Source organism: Podarcis liolepis (genome assembly GCF_965112155.1).
Source record: "Podarcis liolepis genome assembly, chromosome: 2".
NCBI classification, from domain to species: Eukaryota; Metazoa; Chordata; class Lepidosauria; order Squamata; family Lacertidae; genus Podarcis; species Podarcis liolepis.
The window spans coordinates 114295843-114321787 of NC_139555.1; the positions used below are offsets into that span (position 1 = coordinate 114295843).

At 44.9% G+C, this 25945-nt stretch overlaps 1 protein-coding gene across 2 annotated transcripts; it reads left to right on the forward strand.

Annotated features, from left to right (window-relative positions):
• The first annotated feature begins 9085 nt into the window (after nt 1-9085).
• Nucleotides 9086-25152, forward strand: LOC310701926 (killer cell lectin-like receptor subfamily F member 1). 2 transcript variants are annotated; one of them, XM_083493469.1, is made up of 6 exons: nt 9086-9414; nt 17662-17760; nt 19222-19371; nt 21294-21448; nt 23576-23679; nt 24605-25152. In XM_083493469.1, exons 1-6 carry the CDS (start codon nt 9330-9332, stop codon nt 24723-24725), a joined length of 714 nt encoding a protein of 237 aa, XP_083349595.1. In that variant the 5' UTR covers nt 9086-9329; the 3' UTR covers nt 24726-25152. The 2 variants fall into 2 exon arrangements, with proteins under 2 accessions (XP_083349595.1, XP_083349596.1); XM_083493470.1 differs by lacking the exon at nt 9086-9414 and adding an exon at nt 11256-13282.
• The last annotated feature ends 793 nt before the right edge of the window (nt 25153-25945 follow it).

Here is a 25945-nt window from a genome sequence, read left to right on the forward strand (position 1 = left end):
GTCACCCATCTTGTATTTGTGCCTCTCATTTTTTTTGCCCAAGTGCAATACTTTACATTTCTCCCTGTTAAAATTTATCTTGTTTGTTTTTGCCCAGTTCTCTAATCTGTCAAGGTCGTTTTGAAGTGTGATCCTGTCCTCTGGGGTGTTAGCTACCCCTCCCAGTTTGGTGTCATCTGCAAATTTGATCAGGATGCCCTTGAATCCATCATCCAAGTCGTTGATAAAGATGTTGAATAAGACCAGGCCCAAGACAGAACCCTGTGGCACCCCACTAGTCACTCTTCTCCAGGATGAAGAGGAACCATTGATGAGCACCCTTTGGGTTCGGTCAGTCAGCCAGTTACAAATCCACTGAGTGGTAGCATAGTCAAGACCGCATTTTACCAGCTTCTTTACAAGAATATCATGGGGCACCTTGTCAAATGCTTTGCTGAAATCAAGGTAGGCTACATCCACTGCGTTCCCTTCATCTACTAGGCTTGTAATTCTGTCAAAAACGAGATCAGGTTAGTCTGACATGACTTATTTTTCAGAAATCCATGCTGACTATTGGTGATCACAGCATTCCTTTCTAGGTGCTCACAGACTGTTTGCTTAATGATCTGCTCCAGAATCTTCCCTGGTATTGGTGTCAGACTGACTGGGCGGTAATTATTTGGGTCCTCTCTTTTCCCCTTTTTGAAAATAGGGACAACATTTGCCCTCCTCCAGTCTGTCGGGACTTCGCCTGTTCTCCAGGAATTCTCAAAGATGACTGCCAATATAAATAAATAAATAAATAAATAAATAAATAATAAAATAAAATAAAAATAAAATAAAATAAAATAAAATAAAATAATAATGTTCACCGAAGACTACCACCAGAATGACAGTCACTAAGTCTGCTACTCGGGGGTACTCTCATGTCATCAGGGAAACTAGGAAGTATATGTGAAAGAGTGAAAGATACTGTATTGGCCTGAATATAAGCTGCACCCAAACATAAAACGCACCTTTAAAATTCGGGGGGGGGGGGGAGGAAAAAAAATACCTGAATATAAGCCACTCCCTTGAAATTCTGCAGGCACTCACACCTATTCCGTTTTACCGTATATCTATTTCAGCCACGATATCATAAAAGTCAATTTTTGTAAAATTGCGAATTTAAGCCACACTTTAACTTTTCATGGTCAGAATCTGGGGGGGAAAAAGAGGCTTATATTCAGGCCAGTACGGTAATTTGTGAACTTGAATGGCATTAGTTAGGGATGGAGGAGAAATGTGATTCAGTTCACACTGAAAAGTGAACCTGTCAAATTTGCACAACAGGAGAACCAAAACACAGCTATCCTTCAAATTTCGTACTGCTCTGAATTTTGCGTAAGCTGCAGGCCATGTCAGAACTAATCAGGTTTCACTTGTTGATTTATTGTTCAGACCAGGCAATGGAGGGAAAGACATTCTTTTAGGTGACTTGGTAACTCTATGGAGGGTTATATGAAAGGACAGTGGTACCTTTGGTTACATACTTAATTCATTCTGGAGGTCCGTTCATAACCTGAAACTGTTCTTAACCTGAAGCACCACTTTAGCTAATGGGGCCTCCTGCTGTCGCCACACCACCGGAGCACAATTTCTGTTCTGATCCTGAAGCAAAGTTCTTGAGGTACTATTTCTGGGTTAGAGGAGTCTGTAACCTGAAGCGTATGTAACCTGAAGCGTATGTATCCCGAGGTACCACTGTAACCTTAAATGTCTATCGCGGTGGCTAATAGGCAGCCAGATCCCTTAGCATAGGTGCGGTTTGGGCCTTGTAAATTAGATAACTTCACCTATCTCTCTTTCGTTATAGTAAGTGCCCTCATAAGTTATCCAAACCTGGATTTGACTGTAAATTTGCAATATAGATGACAAATAAATGAATATAGTGGCACATAAGACAACTACTAAACCATTAAATACTGGGAGGCGGATGTAGAAGACTAGTGGACTGGTTAAATAAATTTAGGCTGCAATTGTATGCCTAAGTGGGAGTAAGCACCACTGAACAAAGTAGTACTTACATCTGAGTAAATATCCAAAGGAGAAGTAAATGGAAGCAACTAACTGTTAGGAAGCTGCCTTATCTCAGTCCAGACTATTGCTCCAGCTAGCTCAATATTGTCTGCAGCTTCCAAAATGTAGACAGAGGTTTTTCCTTACCCTACCTGTAGACACTGCAGATTTATTTATTTATCTCCTACATATATAGTTTGCCTTTCCTCGAGGAGCTCAGGGTTTCCCCCTCTGTTTTAACCCTTACAACAACAATGTGAGGCAGGTCAGGCTGAGAGGGAGCGGTTGGCTCACGGTCACTGGATTTGAACTCGGGTCTCACTGGTCCCTTCATGAAGCAAGTGCATTTCACGAAGTCTTCAAGCTCTTGCAAAAAAAAGTTTTCATTTAGTCCTCAGTGCAAATTATTTCAACACAGGAAGTACGTTGTTTCCCATGTCTGTGATCTTCAGTGCCAGTGTGGTGTAGTGGTTAAGAGCGGTAGTCTCATAATCTGGGGAACCGGGTTCGCGTCTCCGCTCCTCCACATGCAGCTGCTGGGTGACCTTGGGCCAGTCACACTTCTCTGAAGTCTCTCAGCCCCACTCACCTCACAGAGTGCTTGTTGTGGGGGAGGAAGGGAAAGGAGAATGTTAGCCGCTTTGAGACTCCTGAAGGGGAGTGAAAGGCGGGATATCAAATCCAAACTCTTCTTCTTCAGTGCTTCGTATGCTGCTGGTGAAAAAAATATGAGTTTGGTCTTGATTCCACAATTCCCTGAGATGGGACTTTCGTCTGTGTTTCCCATCATGGTGGTTCCTTGGGGACAGCCTGATCATGAAGCAGAGCAGGAAAATGGATTCAGGTAGGTGTGGGAAGAATCAAATCAGCACCACCAACCTTCCCACTACCTTGCCTTTGCATTGTTTTATTATTGGATCAGCTCACTTGTCATGTTGGTTGCATGTTTAGGTAGGGCTAGAGTCCTACCACCGCCCCTCTTTCTCTCCCAGGACAGAGCCGGCTGGCCACCTTGGTGCCTCGCTCGCCCCCGCCCTGAACTCGAGCAGAGCCGCCCGTAGCAGAACAGCCTGTGGCGCTCCAACAGGCTCTTCCCTGGACTCCTAATCTCGGCACCGGACTCTCGGCCAGGCGCCCCTGAGAGCCCGGCACCCTGGCTCCCTGCACCAGTAACGCATATGGTTAAGACGGCCATGATCCTGAGAGTACCTAAGAGCCTAGCTTTGCTTCACTGTCACATCATGCCAACGTCAGCAGACCTACCAGCATGGGAGGACTATTGCATTTCTCTGTTAGCGTTGCAAGGAGTTGGCAACGAATGCTGGGGCTTCCTGCAGAAAGTGATGAGCTAGGTTTTTCTTTGCTCCTCCTTAGGTCAAGTTCCAGCCATCACCTTTCACCTTCTCAGGGTTTGGGCTTTGCAAAACAAAGACTGGAGAGGATTAAGCAGTGCAATTTGAGAAATGAACATTTTGCAAGATGGTGGGTGTGCCAATAGGTTTCCTCATAGAGAGTGTTGACATTTAACGTAGTTCTTCATCTCTGAGTTCAGTGAGGGAAGAGAACCAGTGAGTGTGTTCATTGGGCTTGCTGAACTGGAGTCAGTTTGGCTCAGTCCAAAGGTAGTACAGTGGTACCTCGGGTTAAGTACTTAATTCATTCCAGAGGTCCGTTCTTAACCTGAAACTGTTCTTAACCTGAAGCACCACTTTAGCTAATGGGGCCTCCTGCTGCTGCTGCGCCACCAGAGCACGCTTTCTGTTCTCATCCTGAAGCAAAGTTCTTAACCTGAAGCACTATTTCTGGGTTAGCGGAGTCTGTAACCTGAAGCGTTTGTAACCTGAGGTACCACTGTATAAATAGCTCTTACTCCGTTGCAATAAGAGGGAGAGGGAGCAACAAGTTGCCAACATTCGTGAGTAGGGAGGCCTGAGAATTTCAGTGGGAGAGGACATTACCAGTCATGTTCACTTATTCATCCTATGCCTGGAACAGAAATAAATCCAGGAAATATAGCTGTTGTTCGCTGGTGCTGCTTTCAGACTGCAAGCTTGTTTACTCCTGCTCCCGAGGGTAGGACTCGAACCCATGGCTTCAAGGGACAAGAAAGGAGATTCTGACTAAACATCAGGAAGAACTTTCTGACAATAAGAGCTGTTCAAAAGTGGAACGGACTCCCTTTGGAGGTTGTGTCCTCTCCTTCCTTGGAGGTTTTCCAGCAGCGGTTGGATGACCATCTGCCATGGATGCTTGAGTTGAGATTCCTGCATCCCAGGGGGTTGGACTAGATGACCCTCGAGGTCCCTTCCAATGCTACAATTGTATGATTCCATGATATCCTCCCAAAAAGCAACTAAACGGGGACACACACACACACACACACACGTATTCAAAGCCTTCTTTAAAAGCGTGTTAAAAGTAATTCCAGTGCGGACTGGGAAAGTTCTAGCTTTAAAGACTTGTTGAAAGAGGCAGGTCTTCAGTAGGAGCCGAAAAGACAACAGAGGAAGCACCTGTCAAATACTCAGAGAGGGAGGGGATTCCAAAAAGGTAGCTGTCACAATACTAAAGACCCGATTCCTGCATTGTGCAGATTCCTAATAAGATGATATCAGCTGGAGGCCCTTGCCTAAAGAGCACAGCGATCAATCGGGTATATAAGGGGAGAGACGATCTTTCAGGTATCCTGCTCCCAAGCTGTGCAGGTCTTCATACACCAAACTTCTTAGCTAGCAAATTCTCAGCTTGTTGTGTATTCCTTTCACAATACTGCAACCTCCCACTAGATGGCAGCTGTTGGTACTTTTTCTGTTGATACTTTTTCTGTCTCCAAACTTCCAAGCAGATCCTCAGGTGATCTCATTATTCTGAGAAATGATTCCATTGCATTGCTTTCTTAGATACTGGGCACCAAATTGGGTGCAGCAGTCCGTTTGCGAAGCTGGTGAAGGCGAGGGTTGTGCTCCTTCTTTGTTCTTCTGAATTCCCTCTAAGGATATTTCCATCGACCGGCATCTCTTGGTTTCAAAAGAGGAAGAGACGTTTTTTCTACTGCGTGATTTTTGCAATGCTTACAAGACTCCTCCTGATGGATTCTGAACGGCAAGTGGCCTGCTCCCTTGAGGGGAATAGAGCTTTGCTTTGTAAAAGGGGAGTTGTCACCTAAACCTTTGGTGAGGCGTTGGGACAGAGTCCAACCAGGTAAGGGAGCAAATGGAAACTTTTATTATAACCTCACAATTCTCCCAGTTCTCCCTGGATAGGACCTAGCACTGAGTCTTCTGTGTGTTTTGCTATTATTGTTAAAATTCAAAAGGAAGCCCAAATACTAGAGATTAATGCACCTCCTGTCCTATCATGGCAGGTGTGTCCCATTCTGAAAAACAAAAATTATGTTAGCAGGTTTGTAGTAAAGGATACATTTGCAAAGCTTCTTTTCTATTATATTCGTGTGATTTCATTTCCTTCTTTCCTCATATGCCTTTTTTGTTTTCCTGATTGTTGTCCGATATGAAACTCATTGATCCCAGGCAGTGATATATATATATATATATATATATATATATATATATATATATATATATATATATATATATATATAAATACCCTCATTTTCCTACTCATATTGAAATACTGCCCCTCAATGAGGCCACACTTAGACTCACAAAATGTTTAGGGGTATGCGTCCCCCTGCGTACCCCCAGGAAAAAAGCACTGATCCCAGGGCATTGTTCCCTGAAATTGTGTGATGGCTGGTTGCTCTGATACAATACAATAAAAAGGAGCTGAAACAATGAGTAGAGAATTATGCCTTTATTTGCCTTTCCACATTTGTTTTGTTTTCTAGTTGTCAACATGTTGGCCCTGTTTGATTTTCTGCCAAACCCTCAAGGCGCCGCTGATGGGAAGAGATTCTTTCGATTCTTGTAACACAGCTGCTGTCCTGCTGCTGTAACTCCTAAACACTGCACGTGGTTTAAGGTTCAACTTGTGTTTGCTAAACCTGCCATATAAATAAACTCTTTCTTTAAAGCTGAGAAACAATGCTTTTATTAATTTGTTTGTTTATTTAAACCCTACCTTTCTGCGTTACAGGACTCAAGGTGGCTTATAGATAATTAAAAAAAGAACTGCTAAAAACATAGAAAAAGCAATCATTAAAAACACTTAAGAATTGATAGGATTAAAACTATCTACACACACACACACACACACACACACACACACACAGGGGCACCATCGGGGTAGGCAAGGGGCCAAGGGCCCCTTGACATTTTCAAGGAGGGGACTGGGGCCCCTCAATATTCTGCGGGGATGTTTGCACATCAGGTGCGCACCATACATGCAAGTTGTGTGGCGTGTGTGCGACATGGCAGCATGTTGCAGCATGCACATTTGACTTGAGCATATTGTGGGGCACTAGCCCCCTCAATTGTGTGTGTGTGTGTGTGTGTATACACACACACACACACACACACAGTCCTTTTTTTCTTAAAAAATGTTTAGGGGTACTGTCATTTTCCTACTCATATTGAATACTGCCCCTCAAAGAGGCCAAACTTAAATTCAAGAAATACTTAGGGGTGCTCCCCTGCATCCCCCCAGATAAAAGCACTGTACATATATTGTGTGTGTGTGCGTGTGTGTGCATTAATAAAAATTAAAATAGCGCAGCACCAGCCTTTTCATTAGAAGCAATCAGTTTCCCAAAGCCTCCTTGTAATACTAGAAACTGGGGCCATCCAATGAAATGCCAAAGAAATCACATGGTGAATAAATGAAGAAATAGGAAGAGAAGGGATATTTAATAGAGATATTAATACGGCTTTTAAGAAGACAATAGGACCAAGGAAAACTACGTTAGGAATTTGGAAGAATTGGAATACAAAATGGATGCCAACATACTCAAGGTGGACGCCATTAAAATATATGCTGGAGGGTCAAAGGGAACCGGGTTGGTGGAAGAAATTAGAAGATCGGGGATTTTATAAATTAAAAGATATGTTCAATGAAGAAGGGAATTTAATTACAAAAAAAGATTTTTTAAAGAAAAAATAGGAAAACAATATTGGCTGAAAGTGCAAAGACTTTATGATTTAATAAAAACGGAAAGAGCAGAGGAAACGATGAGGACAGAAATGAAAATAGATATGGTGCTGAACAAAAGGCAAATAATGGAGAAAGGGATAGCAGGGATGTTATATAAACTGATGATAAGCGACAAAGAAAGAATGATAAGGATTGTTCAGATTAAATGGGAGCAGGAAGGTATGATCCATCCAAACACAGCCCAAGAACTGATGAAGAATATAAACAATATTAAAATGGAAAAGTATAAAGAATGAAGTAGAAATTTTTTATTAAAATGTTATAGAACTCTGGCACAAATGGTGTATATAGTGAAAGGGTTTAGTCCCAAATGCTGGCATTGTGGTCAGGGAAAAGGACTATATTCACACATGTGGTGGGAATGTAATCTGGTTAAGGAATATTGGTAAAAGATCATAAAGGTAATATCTGGATTATTTCAAATAAACATAGAAGTTAATAGGGATTTGTTATTTTCGGGAATACTGGGAAATAACAAAGTAAAAAGTACCGTATTTTTTGCGCTATAGGACGCACCGGCTCATAGGACGCACCTAGTTTTCAGGGGGGGAAATCAAGGGAAAAAATATGACCCCCCCGCAGCTCTGGGAGCAGTGGACAGGCTGCACGCAGCCTGTGTGCTACTCCAAGACCTTCTCCCTGCTTTTGCGGGAGGTGGTGGAATTCCCCCACCTCCCGCAAAAGCCCACAGGAGCTCTGCGTGACTCCTGCGGGCTTTTCGACCTCCTTGGGGAAAAGCCCCCAAGAGCCGCTTGCTCTTTAAAGGGTGCGCGGCTCCTGCGGGCTTTTCTAGGAGGTGGGGGAATTCCCCCCCTCGTAGAAAAGCCAGCAGAAGCCGCGGAGCCCCTTTAAAGAGCGCACGGCTTTTGCCTGCTTTTGCGGGAGGTGGGGGAATTCCCCCATCTCCCACAAAAGCCCAAAGGAGGGTTGGAGAGTAGCGGGAAGGCATCACGCACCTTCCTGCTGCCCCCCATCCTCTGGGGCTGGTGATGGGGGAAGCGCTGCTTTCCCCACCGCCAGCCTCGAAGCCGGGTTGGAGAGTAGCGGCAAGGCGTGGCGCGCCTTCCTGCTGCCCCCCATCCTCTGGGGCTGGCGATGGGGGAAGCGCTGCTTTCCCCACCGCCAGCCTCGAAGCCGGGTTGGAGAGTAGCGGCAAGGCATCGCGCGCCTTCCTGCTGCCCCCCCATCCTCTAGGGCTGGCGATGGGGAAAGCGCTGCTTTCCTCCACCGCCAGCCTCAAAGAGCAGACTCTCCTGGCTCCAGAGCACAGGCTTCAGAGGCTTCGCGTTGCTATCGGTGTCTGCATTCGCCCCATAAGACGCACACACATTTCCCCTTCATTTTTGGAAGGGAAAAACTGCGTCTTATAGGGCAAAAAATACGGTAATAAGCAAGAGTTGTACAAGATTATGCTTCTAACTGGAATGGCAGTTATTGCTCTGGGATGGAAAGAAAAGGCGAAATGGAATATGGAAAAATGAATATGAATACGTACAATCAGATATATTCGCACAGATAGTGGCAGAGGATAGATGGGAAAATAAATGCCAAAGAATCACAAATAAATGGGCATTTTACAGGAACTGGAAAGGGGGGAAGCCAACCCTAACATACAAGCTTGAATGAACAGACTGTGTACATAGATACAGATATGAAGAAGGAAGGCCTGACCGAGGGGGAAGGTTGGAGGGGGGAGGGAGGAGGGAGGAGGGGGAAAGGGAAAAAAAGAAAGAAAGGTAAACTGGATGGTATTTTGAATTGATTTTGTTATGTGAGCCTTTTTTCAGAAACCATATATATTAATACTATGTAGTTATACATTGTAGTATGAATAAATTTTGTTTGTATTCTTTGTTTTATAGAATATATATAATAATGGTATGTTACTCAGCAAATTTAATAAAACAGTAAAAAAAAAAGTCAAACTCCATTCTAAAAGCTGAACAATAGAAACTGAACAACTCACAAAACGTTTTTTACAACAAGAACAGCAACCCTGCCCTCCACCCCCTGCCCTAACCACCTAATAAGCCTGCGAATGTGTTGAATGTATTGTGGTTGAAGAGAAGAGCTGCTCCGGAAAGAGATCTTTGGCCATCAACTCAGGCTAGAGCAGCAAACCTCCAGTGCTCCTTCGACAGCCCTGCAGCCCTGAGAGGCTTCTCTGCAGCCTCTGCTTGCCAATGGAGGGCGAAGATGGTTATACTGCTTTGAACTTCCAGTCTAGGAGGGCTGCATCAGGAACTGCCGCTGGGGCTCAGAAACAAGGTACTCCGTTCAGACCCCTTCGTATCTTCCAGTTTTTGTCTGATTCCACTGTAATGTATCGGTTGACAGACGGACATGATTTTCCTTTTCCTTTAGATTTATTCTGTTTGTAGAAAATTCGTTTGTCCCTTTTATAAGCAGGATTTTTGTTTGAATAATGAGACAGAAATACAGAAGGGTGCATGGCACCTATGGATGGGGAAGAATTTCAGTTTTGTTTGCATTTTCATGAGAAACAACCAAAATTGCACTATTCGAAACAAAACAAAACTGTATTTCAAAATTCGCACTTGTGTTTGAATTTTGCAATGCAGTTCCTCAGCCACAAAATATGCATATGCTGGTGTCTATAAATAATATACGAACTATAACTTTGTATATCATTTTAATAATATACAAAAATTCAGAGGAAATCGCTTGCAAAAATGTGTATACCTGAAAACTGCATGTGGGAGAAATCTGAAGTAAATGCAGATGAATTTTCATTAAAAATAAATAAATGGTTGGAAGCAACCCTCAAAGTTAAAGTTGACTTTTAAATAATCAGTGTGAAGGGTCTCTGAATTAGGTATAGGGAGAGGGAGTTGTCATTTGAAGTTCACATAAAAATGAAATCAAGATCTGGCTGCATGTTTTTAAACTTGATGAGAGCAGAAATGTTTCAATATTCAATTTATTCCTTGTAAAGAAACCTGGAGTTATTTCTGATCATCAACAAGTGCATTTATGTACCCAGTAATACCTCTATGATTCTCAGCACATTTTCCTTCCATGTGGTATTTGTTATTTTGTACCCCCCCCCAAAAAAATAACAAAAAAGCAGAAACAGGACCAAGGATGTCATTTGTTCTTTTATAACAAGTTTGTTGTCTTGATTTCTTATTATTCCGGTGAGTTTTGTCAGGTCCTGCGTGAGTGTCTGGAGGCGGTTGGAGGATGGATGGCGGCTAACAGATTGAGGTTGAATCCTGACAAGACAGAAGTACTGTTTTTGGGGGACAGGAGGCGGGCAGGTGTGGAGGATTCCCTGGTCCTGAATGGGGTAACTGTGCCCCTGAAGGATCAGGTGCGCAGCCTGGGAGTCATTTTGGACTCACAGCTGTCCATGGAGGGACAGGTCAATTCTGTGTCCAGGGCAGCTGTTTACCAGCTCCATCTGGTACGTAGGCTGAGACCCTATCTGCCTGCGGACTGTCTCGCCAGAGTGGTGCATGCTCTGGTTATCTCCCGCTTGGACTACTGCAATGCACTCTACGTGGGGCTACCTTTGAAGGTGACTCGGAAACTACAACTAATCCAGAATGCGGCAGCTAGACTAGTGACTGGGGGCGGCCGCCGAGACCATATAACACCGGTCTTGAAAGACCTACATTGGCTCCCAGTACGTTTCCGAGCACAATTCAAAGTGTTGGTGCTGACCTTTAAAGCCCTAAACGGCCTCGGTCCAGTATACCTGAAGGAGCGTCTCCACCCCCATCATTCTGCCCGGACGCTGAGGTCTAGCGCCGAGGGCCTTCTGGCGGTTCCCTCATTGTGAGAAGCAAAGCTACAGGGAACCAGGCAGAGGGCCTTCTCGGTAGTGGCGCCCGCCCTGTGGAACGCCCTTCCAGCAGATGTCAAAGCGATAAACAACTACCTGACATTCAGAAGACATCTTAAGGCAGCCCTGTTCAGGGAAGTTTTTAACGTGTGATTTTACTGTATTTTTGGTTTTATGGAAGCCGCTCAGAGTGGCTGGGGAGGCCCAGCCAGAAGGGCGGGGTATAAATAATAAATTATTCTTCTTCTTCTTCTTCTTCTTCTTCTTCTTCTTCTTATTATTATTATTATTATTATTATTATTTCTGCATAGTCCATTAATTTCTGTAGCCAGTCTTTTCTCTTCTAGACTTCTTTTCATTTGAGGGCAAATAACGTTCTTGCAGCTGTAGTTGCATACATAAATAAATTTCTGTACTGTTTAGGTAGTTCTATTCCTATAATTCCCAAAAGAAAAGCTTCTGGGTTTGTTTTTTACAAATGTGTTATTTTAAAGAATTTTATAAAGCAATGGAAATGGTTCAGTAAATTTTTAGAAATAAATTGTAATCAGACATTAAGACATGGGCAGGATTATTTTAAATACCTGCAGTTGTTGCTTTTTTTTTTTTTAAAAAAAAGATATATATATATGAGAATAAAATAATAAGTGAAGATAATTTGGAATATGCAGGAAATGCTGAAAATAAATGTAAGGAGCCACAGAAAGAGAGGGAAGGTAGCCGAGGTTTGATATGTTAGAATTATTGTTGAACTATTGTAACGTATATAAATGAAAATTGTAAGTAAGATTTTTTTTTAAAGGATGGCAAATTGAGAACAATGCAAATAAAATTAGATATGCTGGTTAGCTTGGAAAATAAGATGTTATAATATGCTTTTATTCAAATTCAAAGCATGCATGTAGCATGAAGCGTGTGCATAGATGGGTCTTTGCTTGTTGCTTCTTCTGCAACATTTCACACTCCTTCCCCCAGCCTAGCGAAGAAAAAACACTTCTATAGATGCTGCACCCAATGTCCGGCACGGTTTAAAGGTGTGAGCCTGTTGCCTGACCACCCGCTGCACTAGTCGTTAGTTTATGGCCTACATGTTTGTTTCATTTTTGTAATTCTTGTGCAACTCGAGGTGGTGTGTGCAGACATCCCAAGTGTTCTCCTTTCAGACCCAGTCTTCCCTAGCGTGGTTGCCCTGTCAATTGTCCCTCAGACCACAACCTGAGACTTGCCACAGAGAAGACAGTCTGCTCATTTTGGCATCACTTATCTCCACTTCTACTTTTCTACACCTCTGTCCTCATCATAACAACAAAAGGATGTTTCACTTCACTTCCTCCAGCTTCCCTTTTCCTGAAGCACGCACACCAAACAAACCCATGCGCTGGAAAGAACGAGCTGTTTCTCAAAGTGCAGGTTGGACGCTACATTTACCCACAGGAAATTGAGACCTAGAGAGTAATCTAGGGCATCCTCAAAGTGAGACGGCAGTTGAGAGAACCAGCAACTCTAGGGAAGCTGACATGAACGAAGAACCTTTTCTTTCTCCCTGAAGAAAGAAAAGTTCCTAATTCTTGTCAGGCGTGAAGTAATTTTAAAGGACTTCATTTGAGATATTACAGCATTTCTGGTGGGCTGGAAGCTACATGTGGGCCTTGGGCCATTTTCAGGTGTGTCACAGTGCCATGGCCTACCCTTCAGTCCCTCCTCAACCTGTTCCACTTCCTAGCCATCCCACAGCCTTTTTGTTGGAGCAATGCCAGCACCAGCAACTCCTTGGATGCTGAGTAAAGGAGGGTGGGAGCCAGAGAAGTTGGTGGAGGGTTAGGGATGGGGGGAAAGGTCTCCTTCCTCTGAAGAAAAATGTCCAGAGGAGATATTGAAGAAAACTAGGGGGAAATGTTAATATTTGATATCATCATCATCATCATCAATAATACATCAGCTGGAAACAGAAGAGAAGTGAGGAAAGTTGTTACAGGAGGAAGAAATGAAGATAAAAGGGCAAGGGAGGATGGATGGAAGAAACTAGAAGTTTGGGTGTGGTGGTGGAGTAAGATACAAGTTAAGTGTGAAAAGAGAAGGGAGGGAGAAATTTCAGGAGACGAGTGAAAATACTTTGATAGACATGTGGGCGTAGGAAGGGAGAAATTGAAAATAAAAATCCCTTTTCCATTTCAGATCCTTCTAAATCAGCAAGTTCTCCTAAAATGGGCAGGCTGAATCACATTCCCTCCAGAGCAAATGCCTCTATTTAACCTGAGGAAAGCTGAGCTATGCATAGAACTCCTTATCACAAGGAAGAATTTAACAATTTCCAACAATGGAGTGGTGTATGTAATTTCCATCTGGTTATGTGAAACTCGGCCTACATCCGCCGCCATTTTGTGACCAGCTCTGTCCCTGCAACGCCATTTTGTGATTGCTGAGCCTGAGTCACTTTCAGTCATTTCAAGGGCCTGGGAGCAGTACGTTTGAGAATCCCCGTGTTAGTGTATAAAGAACTAAAAGGCCAGGACAAGGTTAGCTGGAGGGCTGCCTTGTACTTTATTCACTGGCCAGATCACTGTGATACTCTAGCCCTCTTGATTTCCCCCACAGATATACTGTATCTTATTCATTAGTGTCTACATGAACTACTAAGGCTTTTAGTGTTGTGGCACCAGTCCTCTGGAACACTGCTACAATTGGCCACTAACAAATGCAGTATTTCATCACCTGCTGAAAACCTTTCCGTTTCAGCAAGCTTTTTTAGAGATTTGAATTTTTTTCAACATTGGTCATTTGTTCAGTATTTTATGATTTTACAATTTCATGGTGTTTTGGTAATTTCACTGCACGCTGCACCATACAATTAGCAATTCATGACTATTCTTAAGAATAAAATAAAATGCAGATTTTGGCACATAGAATTCTGCTTTTTCCATTGCCTCCCCCCCCCCCCATCCGCTCCCACCAGTTACCAGTTATTTGTGCTGCACTGCACCGCAAAAGCATATTTTTTTTTTGACACTTTGCAAAGCTTCTGAAGCGACTTGTCAACATTCGCAGCAGGACCTCTGCTCATTTGCCTCTAATGTGGTAAATAACTGTTATAAAAAGGAACAGCAACACCCCCGAAGTGTGGGCCTCCGGTTGTGACCCTAATCGAGAAAATGTAGCTCATTTTTGTTCTGAATTATAGTACTCAAGCGCCAGTCCTACCCTTAGGCACCTGATTTTTACCTAGAAAGAAAGGGTAGCAAATTGCTAGTTGTTTAATTTGCCATCATTTTATTTTCTTCTTCTAGGGAGAGGTACTTATGGGATTTTCTGTCTCAGGTGCCAATATAACTTGGTTGGCTTTCAGAATGATGCACCTTGCCACAGTGTGTGTGTGTGTGTGTGTGTGTGTGTGTGTGTGTACCATTTGCTGCTTCACCTCAGGCAGCAAAATGACCTGGACAAAGCCTGACTAAGAATGAGGTGCCGTTTAATAACCTGCCATTCATGTTTTGCCATTAAAACAAATATATGGGTTTCAAAGTGGGGAACTTGTGGCCCTCCCAAGCTGTTGGAATCCAACTCAAACCAGCTGCCCCAGCTTACATGACACATACCGTATTTTTCGCTCTATAAGATGCACCTTTCCCCTCCTAAAAAGTAAGGGGACATGTGTGTGCATCCTATGGAGTGAATGCAGGCTGCGCAGCTTTCGCTGAAGCGAAAGCAACGCGAAGCCTCCTGAGCGTATCGGGAGCACTCCCACTGCGCTCAGGAGGCTTCGGGCAGCTATCCCTGAAGCCAGGAGAGCAAGAGGGATCGGTGCGCACTGATCCCTCTTGCTCTCCTGGCTTCGCTTCGCTGGACTGGCGCTGTGAGAGGGAAAGCTGCGCAGCGCCCCTTCAGTGAAGCGGCAGGAGAAACGGAGCCCCTTCCATTTCTCCTCCCGCTTTGCTGGAGAGGCACTGAACAGAGAGGGAGAGAATATTTTTTTCTTGTTCTCCTCCTCTAAAACTAGGTGTGTCTTATGGTCAGGTGCATCTTAATGAGCGAAAAATACGGTAATCAGATATTGTTAAAGTTGCATCCCTGCAATGTCTGGAGCATGGGTAGGCAGACTAAGGCCCAGGGGCTGGATACGGCCCAATCACCTTCTCAATCTTGCCCACAGACAGTCCAGGAATCAGCGGTTTTTTTACATGAGTGGAATGTGTCCTTTTATTTAAAATGCCTCTCTGGGTTATTTTTGAGGCCTGCCTGGTGTTTTTACATGAGTAGAATGTGTGCTTTTATTTAAAATGCATCTCTGGGTTATTTGTGGGGCATAAGAATTCATTCATATTTTTTTCCAAAATATAGTCTGGCCCCCCCCACAAGGTCTGAGGGACAGTGGACTGGCCCATGGCTGAAAAAGTTTGCTGACCCCTGGTCTGGAGGGTCACAGGTCCATCTCCCGGCATTTAAGCAACTGACTTTAATGAAATGAAAGCACACAAAAGGTTTTAAAAGGTAGTGGGCTTTTATGAGTTTGACCAAACTGCAGGAGGCAGTGGAAGACAGGGGTGCCAAACTGAAGGAAGAAATGGGAGAGAATGTAACACTTTCTCACCATGTTTCTGAAGTGGTACCCACTAAAGGGAGGAGGGGATGAGCAAAGTGTTTCTACATCTGAAGTATGGGACAAAGACTTCCTGCATCATTTCCTGCTGATTCCAAAGAGAACTGGGATAATCTGTGGATAATCCCTTTGTGGTGGGCCAGCACATTTAAACTGAGGTTCAGTAGTGAATTTTTGTTCACAGCCTCACATGTAAAGAAATGAAGCAATAATTCCCTGTGCGACCTCATGGACTTTCTTTAAATGTAAAGGACTGGTGAACAGGAACTTTGGAGAACTTGCACCTCTTCAACAGATGACCTGATACCATACAAGTTCATATCACACACACACACATGAGCATAACACCAATTTTTGTCTTCCTATGTTTTTTCATGTGCAATTCAAGATACTTATTATCTACAAACTGGGACCCGGACATATTTGCATGGGAGTATTTTCACTCTTGTGAATTCATCTAAATTTGTTAGAATCTCCAGGAAGACTTGGCAAAAGGTGCCATCTATTGGGGATGTTAAATTGATGGTGATGGAAGCAGAATCTCTCTCTCTCTCTCTCTCTCTCTCTCTCTCTCTCTCTCTCTCTCTCTCTCATGCACACACACACACACACACACACACTCCTGTATCTACTTTGTGGACTTCTCTTCCAGATACTGCCCCTCTGAGCAAATCTCTACCTGCCTTTAGAAGGCATGTGGAAACATTTTCGTTCAGATTTGCATGTGTGTGGTGAACTGATTTGTGCTCTGTTGCTTTAAAGATTTATTTTTGTGGTTGACACTGCTCTGATTTTGCCGAACTTGGTTTCATATATATTGTTGTATGTTGGCTCTGGAGTTTCTGAGGAAAGGCAGCTGAGAAACAAATGCCTTGCTGCTATTTATTTACTAACCATATTTTTCGCCCTATAGGATGCACCGTCCCATAAGGCGCACCTAGTTTTTTGGGGGGGAAATAAAGGGGAAAAATTATTTCCCCCCCAGGCACGGGGCTGGGGCGGGGGAAGCCCGAGCTTTCCCCGACCCCAGCCCCCAAACAGGCAGCTCTCTGCAAGCTGTGGGAGCCCAGCGCTGGCTCCTGCTGCTTGCGGAGAGGTGTGCGAAGCCTGCATTCGCCCCATAGGACGCACACACATTTCCCCTTCATTTTTGGAGGGGAAAAGTGCGTCCTATAGGGCGAAAAATACGGTACTTACTTACTTACTTGCTCGTTGGTTTTGTTATGTATTTCTTTGCCACATAGGTCACCTGGTAGGAGCATGGGACTCTTAATCTCAAGGATGTGGGTTTGAGCCCCACATGGGGTGAAAGATTCCTACATTGCAGGGGGTTGTACTGGGAGGTCTTTGTGGCCCCTTCCAACTCTAGAATTCTGTGATTCTGGCCAAGGGATATCTAAAATGGCTCACAAAATAACCAGAAAACAAGTACAATAAAAACCCAAACTGCACTAATCACGGAACAAAATTAAGAAAAAATGTATTTAAAAATGACACCAGGCTTAATAAAGGAGGAGGGTGAAAAGGTGGGGGCAGCACTAAATGAGCAAAAGAAGGAAAAGAAGAGGCAAAGTAGAGCCGGCCCTACCATCAGGCAAAGTGAGAAAAATTGGTTTGCCTCAGGTGCCAAAATGTCTTGGGCTAGCCCTAGTTTAGGCAGTAGAGAGTACAGCACATTTTAGCATTCAGCTAAAGGATTCTGGGCACAGTTCAATCCACTGGTAACTGTTGGAGGCTGGGCTAAGCAGCCATTTGATCCTCTACAATTCAGTAAATTATCACAGGTGCACACCCAGTTCTTAGTGGTCTCATTTTGGCTCCATTCCTTCTCACCAGTTAAATTCACTATTGGAGGCAGAGATGCCTTGCAGGCAAAGAGCCCCTGGTTCATTCTCTGGCCAGATAAGACCCCTACCTGAAGCCCTGAGAGTCATAACTAGACAGACAATACTGAGCTAGATGGAGTAACAGTCTGAGCTGATGCAAGGCCCTTCCTTATGTCCCTATTTTATAGCGGAATTCTCCATCAAGGCCCTGCAATGCAGAGTTAAAAGCTGAACACAGGGCTGCCTTGGAACATTATCCCCAATCTTTTCACCTGCGTTTTTGCAGAACACCAACTGTGCCCACGCTGGCATGGAATTATGCTCCAGGTTGGATGGGCTGGAAACATCGTCCTGGTGGCAGCAGTGATAGTGATGGGAGTTTGGGGTAAGTATCATAACGTGAGATTTGCGCAAGACTTAATAATGAACTTCCCTGGGGCCCTGGGTGCCTGGGCACCCACAAAATTCCCCATGAAGGTGCCAGGCACCCACAAATTTCGGTGCCAAGGCCATGCATGCTGCGTGGGCCCCCACGGTTGCAGGGCCAGGCTGGCACTCCTAATTAAGTTGCTCATTTTGTCTAGCAGAGCAGTGGCGTAGCGTGGGTTGTCAGTACCCGGGGCAAGGCAAGTAATTTGCGCCCCCTAACCCGTGGATTTGCGCCCCCTAACCCTAACCCCCAGGTGTTGTGCCCGGTGCAGCCGGCCCCCCTGCACCCCCACGCTACGCCACTGGCGAGCGCCTCCTAAGCATGTGCAGAGTGCCTCCCTCCGCCCCCCCCACGCGGAGCTCAGCCTGCGCGTGGGCAGGCCCTTTGCGTCACGCGCGCTTGGCAATCCCCGGCACCTCTCCTCTCCTCTCTCCCTGGAGAAATGAAGCAGTGACACAACAAGGAGTAGCGAAGGATGGGCGTGTTTCGTCCCTGATCCGGATGAGATCAGGGCGCCGGCAATGGGAAGGAGGCAGGGGAGAAGCAGGAGCAGGCCAGCCGGGGCTGCTCCAGACCCCCCCATCTCTCCCATCACCGCTGGAAGGGTCATGGAGGCACTGAGCCCGGTTAGCCAGCAGGAATCAGCCTGTTTTTACATGAGTAGAATGTGTGCTTTTATTTAAAATGCATCTCTGGGTTATTTCTGGGGCATAGGAATTTGTTCTTTTTTTCCTCCAAAATATAGTCCGGACCCCCACAAGATCTGAGGGACACAGTGGACCTGGTCCCCTGCTGAAAAAGTTTGCTGACGCCTGACTTAATCATATATACAGCAGCACAGTTTAGATATGGTGGAGGTGCAGAGCACCAAATCAGAAAGTGCTTTATATTTTTTGGGGTCTCGCTATAACATAATGATTTTTGGAAAACTGTAATAAATTAATTAAACTTACAACAGGCAAAAACATTGCTTTTAAGTTTTGAATTTTATTTTATGCTGCTTTGCTTTATTGTGATTTTTTAAAACAAATTATTGTTATTTTACATGGGTGATTTGCTCATTTTACAGAGCTGCTTTGAAAGGATAATGATTCTGAAATAAATAAAAATATAAAATATCTCGGCCCCTTGCTGTCTTTGGAAGGACAGCTTGGTATTTGCAAAGCATCTTTACAAATCCCTGTGGAAGTCAAGAGAGCATCTTCTCCCAACCTGGTGCCCTCTATCTTTTGGACTAAAACTCCCACCAGTCCCATCATGGCCATGCTGGCTGAGGCTGCTGGGAGTTGTAGTTCAAGACACCTAAAGGACCCCACAGTAGAGGGCGCTGTGGAGGCTGCTCATCAGCCAGCAGTACTATCAAGCTTTAAACTTACAACATAGTAAAAAATCTGTCTAAATCTTTCTCCTCCCCAGTTATAAATAAAACTCCACAGGATCGTGAAAAACAGGTCAAAGCATCTGAATGGTCTCCAAACACAACTCTGTACTGCCCTGCAGGATGTGAAGGAAACAAAGCGTCAGAGGATTTCAGGTCTACTCTGAAAGAAAAATTGTGTGAGACGGGTAAATTCATTTCCTAAGTTACTGCGACATGCTTATGCCTTTGATCTGCCTTTGATCGTGAGAGCCAGTGTGGTGTAGTGGTTAAGAGCGGTAGTCACGTAATCTGGGGAACCGGGTTCGTGTCTCCACTCCTCCACATGCAGCTGCTGGGTGACCTTGGGCCAGTCACACTTCTCTGAAGTCTCTCAGCCCCACTCACCTCACAGAGTGTTTGTTGTGGGGGAGGAAGGGAAAGGAGAATGTTAGCCGCTTTGAGACTCCTTAAAGGGAGTGAAAGGCGGGATATCAAATCCAAACTCTTCTTCTTCTTCTTCTTCTGCTACGCTTTCCAAATAAACTGTCGTTACTAAAAAAAATATAAAAAAAATTCTAAATGTATAGCGACACCTAGTGCTCAGCTCCGGAAAATGCAGCCTTGAAAGAAATTTTCAGCTGAAGTACAATAAGCCCACAACTGATACAGGGGTTACGTTGTGGGGATTGTGCCTAAAGCCGGAATTGCATATAGTCAAAGCACTAAAGTCACTTTTCTCAGAACTCCCGTCCCCTGTATTTTATTTTTTTGCCACACGTGGACAGCTGAACATGTTAAATGCGAGTAAGTTATGGGCTTAATGCACTGGAGATTGTTTCTATTATTTTAACATTTGGTAGGGCCGGCCCAAGACATTTTACCATCCTGAGGCAAACCACAAAATGGCGCCTTCCCCACCAGGGAAGAAGGGGTGTTTGAAGATCTACTTTGGGAACAAGGGAAAGAATCAAGTCAACCTTACCTGAGAGGTGAAGTGGAAATCAAAGGCTATCATGGCGAGGGGAGGGAAACCCTCTGAATCACGCTGGGTGCAGGTACAGATTAGAAGACCCCAGAGGGCAGCCCCTGCCATTTCCTTCCAGCGGGGAAGACTAGTATTGCGTCCTATTTGTCAAGAGGCAGCTGTAGAGGGGGCATTGCAGTGTGACGCTGAGGAGCCATGAAATCCAGCCTCCAATGATTGCGCCACAGTCATTGTTGACACCACGGTGGCAACAGTAGTGGGCAATGTATCCTTGGATGCTGGATCTGCTGCACCTATAGATCCGACCGCCTGAAACACACCTATAGATCCAACCTATAGATCCGACCGCCTGTAAACAATGTAAGATTAACACCTTTTCCTGCCCAAAGGATTTATATTCTGCGTTAGACGGAGGGAAAGGGGGGAACCTGGCATTTATGCTAAGAATAAACTTCCCACAATCTCATTTGATGAGTTTTCAGTTTCTAGAGCAGCCTTTCTCAACCTGTGGGTCCCCAGATGTTGTTGGACTACAACTCCCATCACCTCTAGCTAGCAAAGCTCAGGGATGATGGGAGTTGTAGTCCAACAACATCTGGGGACCCACAGGTTGAGAACCGCTGTTCTAGAGTCACAGGCTCTATGGGTGCAATCCTAACCCCCTAGTGTTTATAATGGGGAAGGAGAGGTCACTAGACTGGTGCAAAAGGCCTTCTCCACCCATCTCTCCACTGCTGATAGTGCAGCAAATCACAAACTGATTTGAAAACGTAGAGAATTGAACTTAACACGGGGAAAATGAATAACTGAGGGGAGGGAGAATGGAACAACTGCTTATATGTAGCCCTGCTCCCATCCTGAGGTTTGGCTTGCCCTGTGCATATCTTTGGCCACATTCTGTTTGCTGAGCTTCAGTTCTTTGAAACTGACAGAATACCATACATTTACAACTAAAACCACCAGGACTTCTGTTATTCTCCAGCTAACAATCAATAATATGCAAATAACATCGTTCTGCAAACTGCTGCGAGAGATCTGCTGCAAGAGCGCTCATGAAGCTGAATGACGAAAGACTCGCCTGAAAAGTACAGATTGTGTGAGGTATAAATCCAAATTAAAAACAATGGGAATTTTTCTTCTTAGGGGATGGAAGCTGCCACCTGTGCCCCACGCAGTGGCGTCTGCACAACAATAAATGCTACTGGTTTTCTAGAACAATTCAGTCCTGGGAGAAGAGCAAGGAAGACTGTATAGCCAAGAAGTCTCACCTACTAATAATTGATGATCAGGAGGAAAAGGTACAAAATATTCAATCCAGACAAGGAATTTCTACTCTTTCGCACTTTTATCTCTGTTACAGAATGTTTACTCTTTTGCCCTTATTAATGCGTAAGCCAGCAATGGGATCACAATGGGATGTATACACTACACTGTAGTTTCGAAGGGCCACTGAAGTACGTATGGGGAGATCCATCTGTTCATGTGATTACACGTCATAAGAGGAACCCAGGTGATCAGGCCAAAGGCTCATCTGAGTCTAGCAGTCCATTCCCACAGTGGCCAACCACATCCTTGCAAGGAAGCATGTTGCAGTAATCTAGTCAGGAGGTTATCAATGCATGAACGGCAGTGCATGTAGCTACCTTGGATGGGGAAAGATTAAAAGTATTGCAAAGGAATTCGCTCCATCGGAGCAAGCATCTTTGCTTGCCTGATGGAACGATCTCGTCCTCTCCCCCCCCCCCCATGTGCTGTTCTGGGGTTCTCCTGACCCCCCCCCAGAGCCAATTTGGGGGAGGAAGCAGGAGTCATTGCACTGACAACTACTAATGCAGTTATTGTGGGAATGTTGAGGAAAGTAGGAGAGGATGTATTGATTAAATACAGCGGTACCTCGGGTTACAGACGCTTCAGGTTACAGTCTCCGCTAACCCAGAAATAGTACCTCGGGTTAAGAAATTTGCTTCAGGATGAGAACAGAAATCGTGTGGTGGCGGTGCGGCAGCAGCGGGAGGCCCCATTAGCTAAAGTGGTACCTCAGGTTAAGAACAGTTTCAGGTTAAGAATGGACCTCCAGAACGAATTAAGTTCTTAACCCGAGGTACCACTGTATTGCCCTTCCTCACTCATGCTAGTGAGTAAGCAGCAGAGCACATTTCCTTGCACATTGCCAGAAGCAAGTTGATGCATTCATTTAAGTTAAGCGATCCAATCTGGCTTGTCCAGTCTAGAATGTTCCTGGTAAGTTTCCCCTCCTAAAATAATAATAACACAACAGTCATCTTTAAAAAGTTCACTTACATTCAGTTCATAGCAGTATTTGGAGAGCAAAGACGTCTGAGCTAGGCCTCTGACTTGTGGCTTCCATCCTCTGTAAGGATGAGCAATGTAAGAGCCAGAAGAGGAGTCTGAAAGGAGAAAATGGAGAAGGGGAAGATGGCTGTCTGGCTAGACCTTTTGTAGGGTCTGTTAGGGTCACGCCCATTTACCTGGTTACATACAGGGGGAGGAGGCTCCAGAGCAGGTATGACAGGAAGTCCTCCCTGTCTGGAGCAACGTTCCCCTGTGTACCTATCCACTCTAGGTAACAGGAAATGTTGCATTTGACTGCTTCAGTGGCCATATATCCCACAACTCTTTAGTTGAATCTGACCCATTAGCCACAGCTGACTTACCAGCCAAAGCTGATTAAAAGGCGCTCCTTGCCACAGAGGCCACCTGCACCTCAAGTGACAACAGTGGTTCAAGATGTAGTACCTCCAAGCTACATAAAGGTAAAGGTACCCCTGCCCGTCAGGGCCAGTCGTGACCGACTCTAGGGTTGTGCGCTCATCTCACTCAAGAAGCCGGGAGCCGGCGCTGTCCGGAGACACTTCTGGGTCACGTGGCCAGCGTGCCGAAGCTGCATCTGGCGAGCCAGCACCAGCGCAGCACACGGAAACGCCGTTTACCTTCCCGCAGGAGCGGTACCTATTTATCTACTTGCACTTTGACGTGCTTTCGAACTGCTAGGTGGGCAGGAGCTGGGACCGAAGGACAGGAGCTCACCCCATCGCGGGGATTCAAACCTCCAACCTTTTGATCAGCAAGTCCTAGGCACTGTGGTTTTACCCACAGCGCCACCCGCGTCCCTGGTCTATTCCCTGGATCTGAGAACCACTCACCCACAAAGCTATGTGCTAAGACCTATTCCCCAGCTCCCCGTCCACCACACAGCAAGGTCTTTGCTTGGGGTCCACATCCTGTTTATGCAGTGTTTTTTTCTGGAGGGTACACAGGGGGACGCATACCCCTAAACATTTTGTGAATCTAAGTTTGGCCTCATTGAGGGGCAGTATTTCAATACAAGTAGGAAAATGAGAGTACCCCTAAACATTTTTAAAGAAAAAAGCACTGTGTTTATGTAATTCAATCATATTTTATAGGAATTCATCCAGAAAAATGGGAAATCAGTATGGATTGGACTTATCGTGTCATCGCCAAAGAAGAAATGGATCTGGATCAACGGCTCTTTGTTACAGGAGAAATTGTGAGTACTGAAACACCTGTGTAGGGGAAATTGTGCAAATCAATAGTTTTGCATGATGAATTTGCAAGAAGAGCTATGAAAAGGAAAACTGTAGAGGTTACCATGTCTATACACTTCTTAAAGGTATTGTAGCTCTGCTCATCTTTACTACACAAAGCATACACCTGAAAGACTAAGAGCCCAGTCCAAAATTGCCTCCTGATACATCAGCCCTGTTGAATTCAGTGGGGTTACCTTGTTCAACATTTCATTCCTTTTCATTTTCTTATATTCCTGTTCCATCTTTCTTCCATCATGGAAGATGCCATTCCTCCATCACATGGGGTTCCCAGGCAGTCTTTCATCCAGGTATTGACCAGACCTTGACCTGCTTAGCTTCAGCAAGACCTTCAGGGCATACTGAGGAATTTCAATGTACAGTGGTACCTCAGGTTACATACGCTTCAGGTTACAGACTCCGCTAACCCAGAAATGGTACCTCGGGTTAAGAACTTTGCTTCAGGATGAGAACAGAAATCGTGCTCCCGGTGGCGCAGCGGGAGGCCCCATTAGCTAAAGTGGTGCTTCAGGTTAAGAACAGTTTCAGGTCAAGTACGGATCTCCGGAACAAATTAAGTACTTAACCTGAGATGCCACTGTACAGTCATACCTCGGTTTACAGCCGCTTCAGGTTGCGTTTTTTTGGGTTGCAGACCACCGAAACCCAGAAGTACCAGAACGGGTTACTTCTGGGTTTTTGTGGTCGCGCGTGCGCAGAAGCGCTAAATTGCACTTTGCCAATGCACCGAAGTGCCAAATCGCAACCCGTCCATGTGCAGACACGCAGACCCAGGATGCGAACGTGCATCCTGCATGGATCATGTTCGCAACCCGAGTGTCCACTGTATACATACACTGACTGCTGTTTCATTCCTTCTCGCCACAGATTTCCAGCAATGCAGCCTGAGGAAGGCAGCTGTGGTGCCCTTCAAGGCAATGAAATCTATTCCGAGCTGTGCAGCACAGAGCTTCACTGGATTTGTCAGAAGGAATCTGTACTCCGTTGAGTATCTTCATGTGTCCCCATTCATAAACAGCTACACACTCTCCTTTAGACATCTTGTTCTCTGTCCTAAAAAACCCCTCAAGGACCTTCTTGGTGGCTGCTTCCAGACTTTGGAACTCCCTCCCTAGAGAAGCCAGACTGGCTCCCTCCTTGTTGTCCTCCCGCTGGCAGGTGAAGACTTTCTTGTTCCAACAGGCTCTGGAGAACTGACTGCTTCTAACGAAAGGACGGGTGCCATGCTGTTTTTATTGTGATCATTTGTATGGTTTTAATAGATTAAATATATGTATATATGTAATTTTAATTCTATCAGTGTTTGTTTGTTTATTTTAAATTGTTGTTTTTCTTATTTGTTTTTAGCTGCTCTTCTTTTTCTCTGTAAGCCATCTCGAGTCCCTGTCAGGGGAAAAGGCAGGGTATGTATGTATGTATGTATGAATGAATGAATGAATGAATGAATGAATGAATAAATAAATAAATAAATAAATAAATAAATAATATAGTCGTACCAGTGTGGTGTAGTGGTTAAGAGTGGTAGTCTCGTTATCTGGTGAACCGGGTTCGATTCCCTGCTCCTCCACATGCAGCTGCTGGGTGACCTTGGGCCAGTCACACTTCTCTGAAGTCCCTCAGCCTCACTCACCTCACAGGGTATTTTTTGTGGAGGAGGAAGGGAAAGGAGATTGTTAGCCGCTTTGAGACTCCTTAGGGTAGTGATAAAAGCAGGGTATCAAATCCAAACTACTCCTTCTCCTCCTCCTCCTCCTCTTCTTCTTCTTCTTCTTCTTCTTCCTCCTCCTCCTCCTCCTCCTCCTCCTCCTCCTCCTCCTCCTCTGCTTACGTATCCCTCTGGACATGTAAACTTTGGTTTGTGAACGCGGCAAACCAAGAAGTGTATACTTCTGGGTTTCGCCATGTGCACATGCCCAGGAATTCTCTATCACGATGTGCACGTGCGAAGAAGCAGTGCCTCTGCCTATGGACTTTTTGGGTTGCGGAAAGACCCCCCAGAACAAATTAGATTCATATCCAGAGGGTCCACTGTATTATAAACAACATAAAATAGCCTTCACATGATAATGACAGCACCACCGTACAGGAGACGAGCAATGTTTCCTCTTCTTGTTCATCTCTCTTTGTGGTCTCAGCATCTTATGGATGTGAATCCTCATTACAGTGGCAAAGTGATGAGAAAAACTTGGCTTGGTGGATATTACATTC